The sequence below is a fragment of the Telopea speciosissima genome, unplaced genomic scaffold (genome assembly GCF_018873765.1).
Source record: "Telopea speciosissima isolate NSW1024214 ecotype Mountain lineage unplaced genomic scaffold, Tspe_v1 Tspe_v1.0855, whole genome shotgun sequence".
Lineage (NCBI taxonomy): Eukaryota > Viridiplantae > Streptophyta > Magnoliopsida > Proteales > Proteaceae > Telopea > Telopea speciosissima.
In genome coordinates, this window is record NW_025318191.1 from 151 (window position 1) to 11989 (window position 11839).

General features: G+C 37.9%; 2 protein-coding genes and 1 non-coding gene across 4 annotated transcripts; 2 read left to right on the forward strand and 1 right to left on the reverse strand.

The window, feature by feature from the left end:
• Nucleotides 1–216: 216 nt before the first annotated feature.
• LOC122648353 (protein MCM10 homolog) lies at nt 217–1426 on the reverse strand. The gene is made up of 5 exons (XM_043841585.1): nt 1244–1426; nt 966–1146; nt 796–870; nt 471–708; nt 217–394 (listed from the first exon to the last, which is right to left on the reverse strand). The coding sequence occupies exons 1-5, from the start codon at nt 1344–1346 to the stop codon at nt 245–247; spliced, it is 747 nt and encodes a 248-aa protein (XP_043697520.1). The 5' UTR covers nt 1347–1426; the 3' UTR covers nt 217–244.
• Nucleotides 1427–2162: 736 nt separating this feature from the next.
• TRNAP-UGG lies at nt 2163–2234 on the forward strand. Its single transcript has one exon. It is a non-coding gene; the product is annotated as a tRNA-Pro (tRNA).
• Nucleotides 2235–2848: 614 nt separating this feature from the next.
• On the forward strand, nt 2849–7760 carry LOC122648352 (beta-galactosidase 11-like). Of its 2 annotated transcripts, none has more exons than XM_043841582.1 (19): nt 2849–3054; nt 3169–3266; nt 3408–3523; nt 3622–3688; nt 3768–3860; nt 3943–4086; nt 4216–4310; nt 4580–4685; nt 4782–4866; nt 4959–5077; nt 5223–5390; nt 5585–5766; nt 5902–6011; nt 6131–6240; nt 6347–6454; nt 6538–6642; nt 6734–6879; nt 6974–7304; nt 7415–7760. In XM_043841582.1, the coding sequence occupies exons 3-19, from the start codon at nt 3471–3473 to the stop codon at nt 7547–7549; spliced, it is 2157 nt and encodes a 718-aa protein (XP_043697517.1). In that variant the 5' UTR covers nt 2849–3054; nt 3169–3266; nt 3408–3470; the 3' UTR covers nt 7550–7760. The 2 variants fall into 2 exon arrangements, with proteins under 2 accessions (XP_043697517.1, XP_043697518.1); XM_043841583.1 differs by having other exon boundaries at nt 3169–3264; nt 3411–3523.
• The last annotated feature ends 4079 nt before the right edge of the window (nt 7761–11839 follow it).

The following is an 11839-nucleotide window of genomic DNA, read 5'->3' on the forward strand; positions in this document are numbered from 1 at the left end:
ATTGATCCTAACTGGACGTTGAAGTACTTCTATTTTAGGGTAATACTCAACCAACTAAAGGCAACATTAGAATAAGAAACTTACATCCAAATCATGATATTTTAACCACTAAAAGATAATCTTAAGACTTGAGTCTCCGGTAGGATTATATCACGCATGTATCTTTAGAAAGTCATAAATAAATACATGTTATAGGAAAGGGAGAAAAAAGGGGAAAATGAAAAATTGGTGATTATATAAAAACTCAAAAAACAATATCAGCTACATACTTATTTATGACAACGGTGCAAGCCATCCCGTCCTTTCTGTTTCCTTTGCAAACTCCATAATCCACAGAAGTTCCCATCTTCAAAATTTGGTTAGCCGAAAACACACTGAGAGAAAACCCAGGGTCCTATCAAAAGATAGCTAAAGTTAGGTAAGTCCATAGTCTAGAAGACACAGAACTATCGTAGTTTTTCAAGTTTTACCTTAGTATCCTTGCGTACACCAGCATTGAAAAATGCAAAGACAGTTCCTACCATCTCATTACAGTTCTTAGTGTAAGCATCCCCAAACAAGAACACAGGAGTTGTGTTTTCATCCAAACACCCAATTCTCCATATACAGAAGTTCTTCCCAGTGGAGCTTACTCTCCGATCCCCTTTTTCAACCAGAACACCGACGGTGGCCCAACAACCAGAAATGTTATCACTGACAAGTAAATTCCTGATGACTCTCAAAGTGTTAGATCACCAATTCATTGCAATGGTATAGTTAGATCCATGAGAAATCAAACTAATCATCGTTATGCACCTTATTGCTGGCAACTGAACAAAACGAATATCAGAGAAATGGTTGCTCAGCTCTGCAGCTGATAACAAGGGCTTCCTGAACAAGAAAAAAGAAAACATATAGCAATAGTTATGTGAGGAAGAAAAGCCATTTGGACGGTTTTCTTTGATTTTAGTTGAGCTAAAACGTACCGAAATCGTAGACCCGAGAATTTGTCAACATCAATATCATTTGAGTTCCTAGGTTTGCTCAACCTGGAAGCTTTCTCGACGATGTTAGGTTCATATTTGAGATACTCTCCAACAGAGTCTCTGAAGACAGACATATCAGCCTTCCGGACCCGCTTGGGAGATCCATCGTCGGACAGGTAGCCTGCAATCAAAAGACATGGACATGCAGTCTTATAACAGTGTAGATTCGTGAAAGAACGGAAGGGAAAAGCAGGTGAAGGTGAAGAAGAGAGAGATGCCTGGTTCCGCCGAGTGAAGGGTGGAAGGAGAAGCAGGAGGGGTTTCCAAAACCCTATCTTGAAGAGAGAGGAGGAGATCGAGATCGTCTTGGTGGGTCGACATTGAGACAATTCCTCTCCTTCTCGATCTCTGCAGCTAAGGATTACTACGAATCTAAGAAATCAGTGCCACTGCCCTGTGGGAATCCTTTTGAAAGGAAACCTTAACCCCAGGCTCTCTCGGCTCTAACTGTTGAAGACGGAGGAGAATCAGGAGATACACTTGTGAGAAAAAGATAGAAAAGAGGCCTTTTCCTTCCCTCTCCGTGTATAATGTGGAGGGAGTTTTGAAATTTTAGAGGGAACGGATATTATAGAAATTTTTTATGTAGATTGAGGTAGCATTTGATACGATTTTGCATTTTCGAATGATAAAAATACTCTCCTTAACCCTGCAAATGAAGGGGTCAAGCTCTTCATAGAAAACACTTTCCCTACTTTGAATATAAATTTGACACACAGTTATTCCATACAATCATAGAATCTCGTGTATCTATCAAAGACAGAATTATCAAATCATTTTTTCACATTACACAACTATATCTAGAATTTATACATTTCATGGTAAATTGGCAGTTGTTATATTTTTTCTAGATTCGTTTTCTCCAAACCCTCAAAGACCAAACGTTTGTAATTCTTCGTTAACGTTTAAGTCATGCCAATGTTGAATCACTTAGGAATGACTTTTTTTTTTTTTTTTTTTTTCAAATCACTCCAAGAATGCAGCTATGGTTTCCCCACCCCCTCCCCCTACCAAAGAAAAAACGTGAGAATTGAGAGTGGAATTCATCCAATTCAATGTCTGAATTGTCCTGAATGTTGACTATAGGATGTATAATTAAAAGTTTCTATAATATAGTAGTTCAATTTTATATAAGCTGGGTGTTTGGTCTAGTGGTATGATTCTTGCTTTGGGTGCAAGAGGTCGCGAGTTCGATTCTCGCAACACCCCTATTTTTTATTTTTTTTAATTAAAATTAAGGGCGAAATTGTCCGACAAATTGCATTTTTTTCTCCCCTATTTATGTAATTAAGTTCTCATAAAAAATAAAAAAATAACAATTGAGATTATGTGCCACATGGAAATACACCTTATTGACACGTCACAAAGTTTAAGTTCCCCGCCAATTTCGAATCCTTAAATATTAAAATAAAGGGCGACTGGGTCAGCAACTGAATCCAACGAATAACTCTAATAACTCTAGTTCAAACTCCCTGAGAATAGAAAGAAGCTAGGCAGGGAGAGAGGCAATTATGCAAAAAATGTGAGAAGGAACTGTAAGAAGAAAGAAGAGCCAAGAGATTAAAACAACCAAGACAACACAATTAAGACAGAAAACAAGCAGCTTCCGATATTTGCTCCTGAAGACATTCTATTTATCATACCCTCTCAAACTAACCTTTAGTAATTTAACAAGATAAAAAGGCTAATGGGCTCTCATTACAACTTGCTTGCTTCCTCCATTTGAGGAACAAGACCCATAGTTGCTGCAATCACACCAGCCTCTCTTTAGTCTTTTTCCATCTCTCTGGGTCTTGTTTTTCAATTAATTTTTTTGTCCAAGATCAACCACTGTTGAGACCTCACAATGTCGAAACAAAGCCGGGGATTTATCCTTTTGATACTCTCCTTATTGGCCATCTCGGCTGTTTCACATGCCAAGAAGAAGACCCTTAAGGAAGTGACTTATGATGGGAGATCCTTAATTATCAATGGAAAGAGAGAGTTAATCTTCTCTGGTTCAGTCCATTACCCACGTCTTCCTCCAGATGTAATATGCAGCTCTTCAATTAGACTTCTGTGTTGATCTTAATCTACATGTTTATTTGAAATAACTGATGATTTCTCCCCCCACCCATCATTTGGGGTATTGAATTGTTCTCAGATGTGGTCCCAAGTCCTCAATAAATCTAAGCATGGAGGGTTGAATGCAATCTCTACTTATGTCTTTTGGAATGTTCATGAGCCTGAAGAGGGCAAGGTAAGACACAAAAGCCAAAGAAACTAAAAGGAGAGGGAGAAATCTTCATTCTCATCTTCTTTTATGGCTTTCATTTTGCTTGTTAAAGGTATTGTTTCTGAGTTAGTGTTTTTTTTTTTTTTGGGGGGGGGGTTTCAAAATTGCAGTGGAATTTTGAAGGGAACTATGATTTAGTAAAATTCATCAAAACAATTCAAGAGAATGGTATGTATGCGATCCTCAGGCTTGGACCCTTCATCCAGGCTGAATGGAACTTCGGGTACTGTTCAAAAATTTTTATGTGTTTTCTTTTTCATTTTCTTCGATCTCTCTTTTGTGAATTAGTAAACTAAATTACAGTGTTTAAATAATATGCAGAGGGTTTCCATATTGGATGAGAGAGGTCAACAATGTTACTTTTCGAACTCATAATCCACCATACAAGGTGATTACATTCATCTCTCTTACACCAAACATGCTTAACATATGTATGGCCTATCTAACTGAATCATTCTGGCCTGCAGTATCACATGAAGAGATTCACCAAGACGATTATAAAGAAAATGAAGGAAGCAAAGTTATTTGCCCCTCAAGGAGGTCCTATCATTCTATCACAGGTAGAACTATACCCTCACTAGTCACTCCCCTTAATTTGGATGATCATGCCATTAGTATCAATCTAATCTATGGTCACTGCAGATCGAGAATGAATATAATACCATCCAAATTGCATTCAAAGAGTCGGGTACTGATTACATTCAGTGGGCTGCAAACATGGCTGTGGCAACCAAAACAGGAGTCCCATGGGTGATGTGCAAGCAAAAGGATGCTCCTGATCCAGTGGTAAGGCTAAAAGGTTTTCTCCAAGAAATTTTTGAGAGTAATGAAGATTAATTTTCAAATTTAACCCAATATAACAGTAGTTAAATTCTACCATCAGAACTAAAGATAAGTAGTCTCTTTATATTGCAGATCAACGCATGCAACGGAAGAAACTGTGGAGATACTTTCACTGGCCCAAATAAACCCTACAAACCATCTCTATGGACTGAGAACTGGACTGCTCAGTGAGTATACTTTTAAGGGCATTAAATCATTACCATGGATTTACTACTGCCTCATATTATTCTCTGGCACTATACATATAAAGAGAATGGATATATAGAGCTTGTCAAAGTGGTACATCACTCTGGAAAATTGCTCCACCATAAAAAATTAAAAAAAAAAAACACTAACAATCTGCAGGAGTTCTATTATTTTTAAGCCTATCATTTTAAATGCCTGGTTATGTGAGATAGGAGTTTAAAGATTGAACAAGTCTCTTTGGTGATTACAGGTACAGAGTATTTGGGGATCCACCATCTCAGAGGTCAGCAGAAGACCTTGCATACGCTGTTGCTCGTTGGTTCTCTAAGAATGGCACTCTTGTAAACTACTATATGGTATGGATGTGCCAGTCATTTTTCCATAATATGTTGAGCAAACTGCGCAGAAAATGGCTCTTGACAGAACTTCAATTCCTTTGTTTTGTGACTTAGTATTATGGAGGGACCAATTATGGTAGAACATCTTCCTCATTTGTTACAACCCGCTACTATGATGAAGCTCCTCTTGATGAATATGGTGAGACATGTGAAATCATTGTCTTTTAATGGTTTTCTCCAAAGCTCATCTTTCCACTTCTCCCATTTCACACATTTTGATTTTGTCTTCAGGTATGCCGAAGGACCCTAAATGGGGTCACCTCAGGGACTTGCACAGTGCTTTAAGAATGTGCAAGACACCTTTGCTTGACGGTGTCTCCAGTATGGAAAAATTGGGTCAGGGACTAGAGGTAGGGAATTAACTAGAGCAAAAACATGAGGTGAAAGGAGGGAGGAAAAAGAACAAGAACATGTTTCCCATAGTGTGTATCTTTACTGAGGAGTCTAATTTCATCACATATATTAAAGAGTAGAATTGGATATTCTGTAATGCAGGCCATAATTTACCAAATTCCGGGAACTGAACAGTGTGCAGCTTTCTTGAGCAACAGTGATGTTAGGGTCCCAGCAACTGCAATATTCAGGGGCAAGGAGTATTACTTACCTGCACATTCCATTAGCATCCTCCCTGATTGCAATACTGTGGCTTACAATACTCAAACGGTACTCCCCTGGTCACTCCTTTCATTAAAAAAAAAAAAACAATACAAAGCTTTTAATCTGAAAAGGCTAATCCATGAACTAGAAGTGAATCTCATGAAGTAGTCCATCATCAATTCTTGAATTGCCTTTTCATGTATGCAAATAAACCAATTTAAAAAGATGTGTGATTACCCTTTTTATATATGGTAAAACAGGTAATTGCCCAGCACAATTCAAGAAGTTTCAAGGTATCAGAAAAAGCTAACAGCAATCTTCGCTGGGAAATGTCCCGAGAACCTATCCCTACCATTAAAGATGCGGTCGTAAAACATCTGACCCCATTGGAACTCATGAACCAGACAAAAGATACCTCAGACTACCTCTGGTATACTACTAGGTAAGACCAAATATATCCGGAGCTTGTTCTTTGTTTTGTTATTTCAATTAGTGAAATTCATACTTGAGGAAAGTCAGAATACATATTTATTTTTTTTGCTTAATACTACTAACAATGGTGTAATTCTGATGTCAGCCTTCAATTGCGAACTTATGACTTACCGAGGCGTACTGACATTGTCCCAGTCATCCAGATTGCAAATCTAGGTCATGCAATGCATACATTTGTAAACGGCGAATACGTAGGTAAGATCTAAATTTTATTTCGAATGACCATGAATGTGCTTCCTAATATAACCTTTCACATAGTTTTAAGACTCTTGTTTTAGTCCTTTTAAGCTCACTTATGGTATGGTTGTTTTCAGGATCTGGAAGGGGTAGCCATCTAGAAAAGAGTTTCACATACAGGAGTGCTGTGAACCTAAGGCCTGGACATAACACTATATCACTATTGGGCATGACAGTCGGATTCCCAGTAAAGAATACAAACATTTCAAGCTCATCCTCCCTTTTATGTTTTATCTCTACATTTCTAATTTTAAATGAGAGACTGAAGGTGTTTTTGCTCTTTATGATTGAAGGATAGCGGAGTCTACTTGGAACGTAGGATGGCCGGAATTCGCAATGTATTCATCCAAGGTTTGAACATGGGAACAATTGACCTGACACAGAATGGATGGGGACATACGGTAACCATTTTTGTTCTTACATATCTAAAATGAATAGCCCTTGAAGAGAAAACTAGTGGTAAAGCATTATTGGTGTGGCATAGGTTGGTGTAAATGGAGAAAAGCTCCATCTATATACCCAAGGGGGATCACACAAGGTACAGTGGACTGAAGCCAAGGGCAAGGGAACTGCTCTCACATGGTACAAGGTACTGTGAGAAAAACACAAAACAGACCATTTTTAGATTTGAAGCAAAAGTTTCTGTGAGATCTCACAAAGGCATCATTGCTTTATTGCAGACTTACTTTGATGCTCCAGAAGGAAACTCTCCCGTTGCTCTCAATCTAACAAGTATGGCCAAAGGCATGGCTTGGGTCAATGGTAAAAGCATTGGGCGTTACTGGGTCTCCTACTTGTCCCCTCTTGGGAAGCCTTCCCAGTCAGAGTAAGTCTCTGTTTTTGGTGTTTTCACATATAATATGTCTTTCTCAGTTTCCCTGCCTCTGATTACCTAATATGACCATTTTTGCCTATTTCAGGTACCATGTTCCAAGATCCTTCTTGAAGCCAACTAATAACCTTCTGGTTCTCTTTGAGGAAATGGGAGGAAACCCAGAAGAGGTCAGTATCTTGACTGTCCACAGAGACACTGTGTGCAGCTACCTCACAGAAATTCACCTTCCACAAGTGAAAAAATGGAAGGGAGAGGCCTCTATGGACAAGAGGATACCACATGCTAGCTTGAAGTGCCCCAGCCACAAGGTGATTTCCAAGGTTGATTTTGCAAGCTTCGGTGATCCTTATGGAGCCTGCGGAAACTTCACCATTGGAACTTGCGGTGCATCCCATACCCAGGAAATCGTAGAAGAGGTATCTCTCTCTCTCTCTCTCTCTCTCTCTCTCTCTCACTCACTCTTTTTCTCCAAGTTTATATAGATATTTATAAAGGGCACTCACTAATTTGTGATGGGTTTGAGCAGACTTGCTTGGGAAAGACTGCTTGCAGCTTACCAGTGGAGTGGAAGAAGTTAACCAAGAAGGACGAAGAACCATGTCCAGGAATCGTGAAGACATTAGCCGTTCAAGTGCGGTGTGGCCATAAAAAGAAGGATTAGAGAGAGAGAGAGACAGAGAACAGCTGTGGTGATTAATTAAAAGTTACAGGGTGTGGGAGTTTCCATATGTAAATGTTGTTACAGTTGCAGCCATGTATAATGACTGCATTTCCAAATCCAGTCTGTTATAACCATTATAAACAGAAGCATTATGGGTTTCCATAATATATGAATATTGATTCAATTCCTTCTCTCTTCCTTCTTTTATTGATTTCATTCCACTTCTATTACAGTATATGGCAACAAAATTGTAAAGGGTTCTCCTAGAATTGTTACTACCATAAAAACCATCCATTAAAGGATATGCTAAGAATCCATACTCTCCCTTTTAGGTTGGAGGAAGAGGATATAAACGTACAGAAAATTTGTAGTCACATGAGCCTCTTTCTTTAATCTTAGTTAGTTTGGGATGTAATTAGAGCAACTTCACTAAACAAAAGACGGCAAGGATTAAAAACCCAGAATCGAGACCTGCACCAATCCCGGATCAGATCAAAATCAATCAGGATCGGTGAGGAATCTGTCCCAATAAGCCCTAGAGGTTCCCTCATTTGGGAGAAATGGGAAAAAGGATCAAGATTCAAGATGGATGGTTCTTGCAAATGACTTGATGCACTATCTCCCTTCAACCTTTTGAGTACAATGCAACAAAAAGAAGGAAATCCATGGACCGATCCCAGAGTCTCCACCCCATATAGAAACTATGAGATCACCAAGCAAAAGCTTGAATGGGCTGCCTTGATGTTCAGAGTTTATCATATCAATGTAGATTGTATTAAAAAGAAAAAAGATTTACGAAGGAGGAAAGGAGGGCATTCCCTGCCTAATACAAAAACACTGGATTAAAGAGTACCCACCTTCGGCAATACCATAGCAGGACTCTTTAAACCCAAGAAACTTGACAAAACTGAAATCTAGGTCTACCAGAAGCATCAAAAAACAGTTCTTCCTTGATGTGAGAAGGAAGAACCAAGTGAGAAGAAGTAGATAAATTTTTTGCTGCCTCCTAGGCCAAGTAGTCTGCAATAATATTGGCTTCTCTACAACAATGGGTGATCTTTTAAGAGATGGAGATCAAAAAAGTTTGCATTTATTAAAATTCGGTTCAAACACGAGAGGGTTGTGCTGAGATGGTTACTCTCATAACTCTAGCGGTGAGCCCATGCTGACCATTGTTAAAAATAGCGAACCCAGTGCATAAAGCTCCCGCTTCTGTGGGAGTCTGAGGAGGATCATAATGTACACAGTCTTGTCTTAACTCTGATTCGGGAAGAGACTGTTTTTTGACTCTAACCCGCAACCATTAAGTTGCAATGGAATAACCTTACCATTGCACTAAGGTCAGCCCATAGTGACCATTGCTAAGCCAGTCAAAATCATCTCTCTCCGGTGGGTCATGAGTTATATGCTCAGTTTAAATGCAACAATTGCTTGTGACAAATCAGATGAGGTGGAAATCAAGACTGAAGAAAAACATATTTCCTGTACCCTAGATTGGAATTTATCTTCACCCAAGGTGGAAAGGGGTGGAATCTATCACCTTGTCATTTTCAGAAGGTAAAAATAATAACTGGAGATTTTCTTTTCTTTTCCTTAGTTAAGATAACATAATTGGCAAAATTAGGCTCCATTTGTTGCAATGTAAACTATTTTTCTACAAAATTAGTTCTTAGTCATAGTCAGTCTCTCCTTAGACTTTCTGTGTTATTTTTTTTTATGTATGTGCGAAAATTGTTAGGGCATAGTTTTTAAAAAGCAAATATATTTTGTCAATCATGGTTTTTGCTGCTTTTGATCAATCAAATTGCAGTTCTCAAAATTAGTTTAAAAATAAACAAAAATTAGAAGAAAAAAAAATATCTCTACACGCCCATCATATGAATGTTTTTTATACACTCGCTTCAAATATTGCCACATGGACAAATGATGTGGCCAACAGTTGGATAGAGATATCATGTTTTAAATTTACCAAGAGCCAAATTTCAAAGTTTAATTCAATCAAATACCTTTCATATATTGTCATCTCCATATCAATCCATAAACCCTTGTATACTCCAACCACTACAAATGCATTTTCCTGATCTGAATTTTCAAAACTTTGTTTTGCCAAGTGACAAACTCCATAAAACCGAAATTTGACTCCAATTTGATACATCATGGGATAGTTGTTCACATTTAAAGTGAGCGTGTAGGAATCGGAAAAAAATCTTCTGCAATGCACCGATCTAGCGGTGTGGCCTTGCAAGCTCGACATGTGGATGATGCGACATCCAACGGTACCAAACTCCAGAAGAGAGAAAAAAAAGTAGTGCATCATGGTTTTTGCTGCTTTTGATCAATCAAATTGCAGTTCTCAAAATATTTTTAAAAAAAAAATCTCTACACGCCCATCATATGAATGTTTCCTATACACTCATTTCAAATATTGCCACATGGACAAATGATGTGGCCAACAGTTGGACAAAGAGAGGAAAAAAAATAAAAGTGCAATTGAGCTTGCATCGTTGGATGTCGCATCATCCACATGTCGAGTTCGCAAGACCGCACCACAGTGCACCGCCATAGGTGCACTGCAGAGGATTAAAAAATCAGTAGGAATCAGGCTCCTTCAAAAATTTTGGAAAAATAGAAAAATGGAAAGAAAAATATAGAAGAATTGAGAGGAGCTGGAAAGGAACTTTTTTGAAACAAAATGGCAACATTCTCTTTGACAAATAGAGAATGAAACTAGAGATTTAAATACATTAGAAAAAATTGCAAATGTTTTTTACTATGGCAATTGAATTATTTAGGAGGTATCGCATTAAGAACCTTAGATTGTTGTGGCCAAGTCCTGGGAGAGGACCGTCATCCTTATTCTAATCCTCCAGTCTCAAATTAAATAAAAAAAATAAGGATTGCAAGACTTGCAAAAACTACCACAGTTGAGGACGACACTTCCTGAATCGTCCCTACCAGAGAGGTTTGAAAAACTGGAATCATATTCAAGCAGAATCTGCCAAACCTGATCACCTGGTTCTGAATATGACATTTTAACCACCAAGTCCAACCAGTTCCAACAGATTCTGATTTGATTCAGAATGAATCAGAAATTATGGTTTAAAAACCCTGATCAAGCTAAGCTCCCCACAACCCAACAAATGGCCAAAATGGGGGGGGGGTTGACAGGAGATGTTACAACATTTAATGTAATCAACCAAAAATTACAAATAGTTACCAACCGATTAGCATGCGAGTCCTATGACTTTCCCCCTCATTGTTGGCACATATTAGCTACGTTTGGTTGCAAGGAAAATAAAAGAGAAGGCCAAAGCAAAGTATAATAAATTTTGATTGAAAAATATATTTACGCATCGCTTAATTAAATATTTTTTCTTAAGTCAGGTGACATAACCATATAGGTCATATGTGAGGCCTTTACCATGTGGGAATGTAAGAAGCTTCTGTTAATCTGCAGGAAGAAACGAAAAGCATTCAAAATATTGTGGACAGTCCTTCTAAGCATCGCAAAGCTCAATGAAGTATAATGCTTCACTATTTGTCCACGTGATAGAAGACCTCGTATACATTTCAATGTTTAAATTTTATTCCAAAGCAAGCAAGGAAGGTTGTTCAAACTCTTTTAGTTAAATTATCAAAATGCAATCAAATAGAAATAAATATAAAATAGGAAAAATTTCATGGACACCCTCAAAAACAATCAAAATATTAATCTTCCCCCTGATGTTAAGCACAATTAGCACCCAAAGTTGAAATATCCATTTTAACCTCATTAATTATTTAAATAATCTCTCATTCCATCTTCTTCCCTCTTCTTCCGGTTGGAGAATCGTCTTCCCTGGTCGTATCTTTGGAGAACTGCTGCAAAACCATTATTGGGCAACCATTACCACGATTTACTTTTGAGGGTTTCTGGGTGGGAGATGAGAAGAATTTCAGTGTGTTTGACACTTTAGGGTAAAGAATTGAGACCAGCAAACACACTTCTCCTCAAATCAGAAAAAGAAACAGGCTTAATTTTTATCGAGTAAAAATGAGTCTGAAAAAAAAAATAGATTACATAAAATATCTCATCTTTTCTTCCGCCTTCCGATCATCATCGAAGACGATGAAGAGAATGGTGTTTGTATTTAGGGTTTTAACCTTCAGGGTATTATGAGAAGTTCACCTTGGTACGGGTATTTTTGCCATCAAAAAAGAGTTAGACCTTACAGAGTGGACTAAGTAAAAATAAAGTCATACAATAAGGCTATCTTTGATATAATTTTTATTTTTGATTTTTGACTTAAA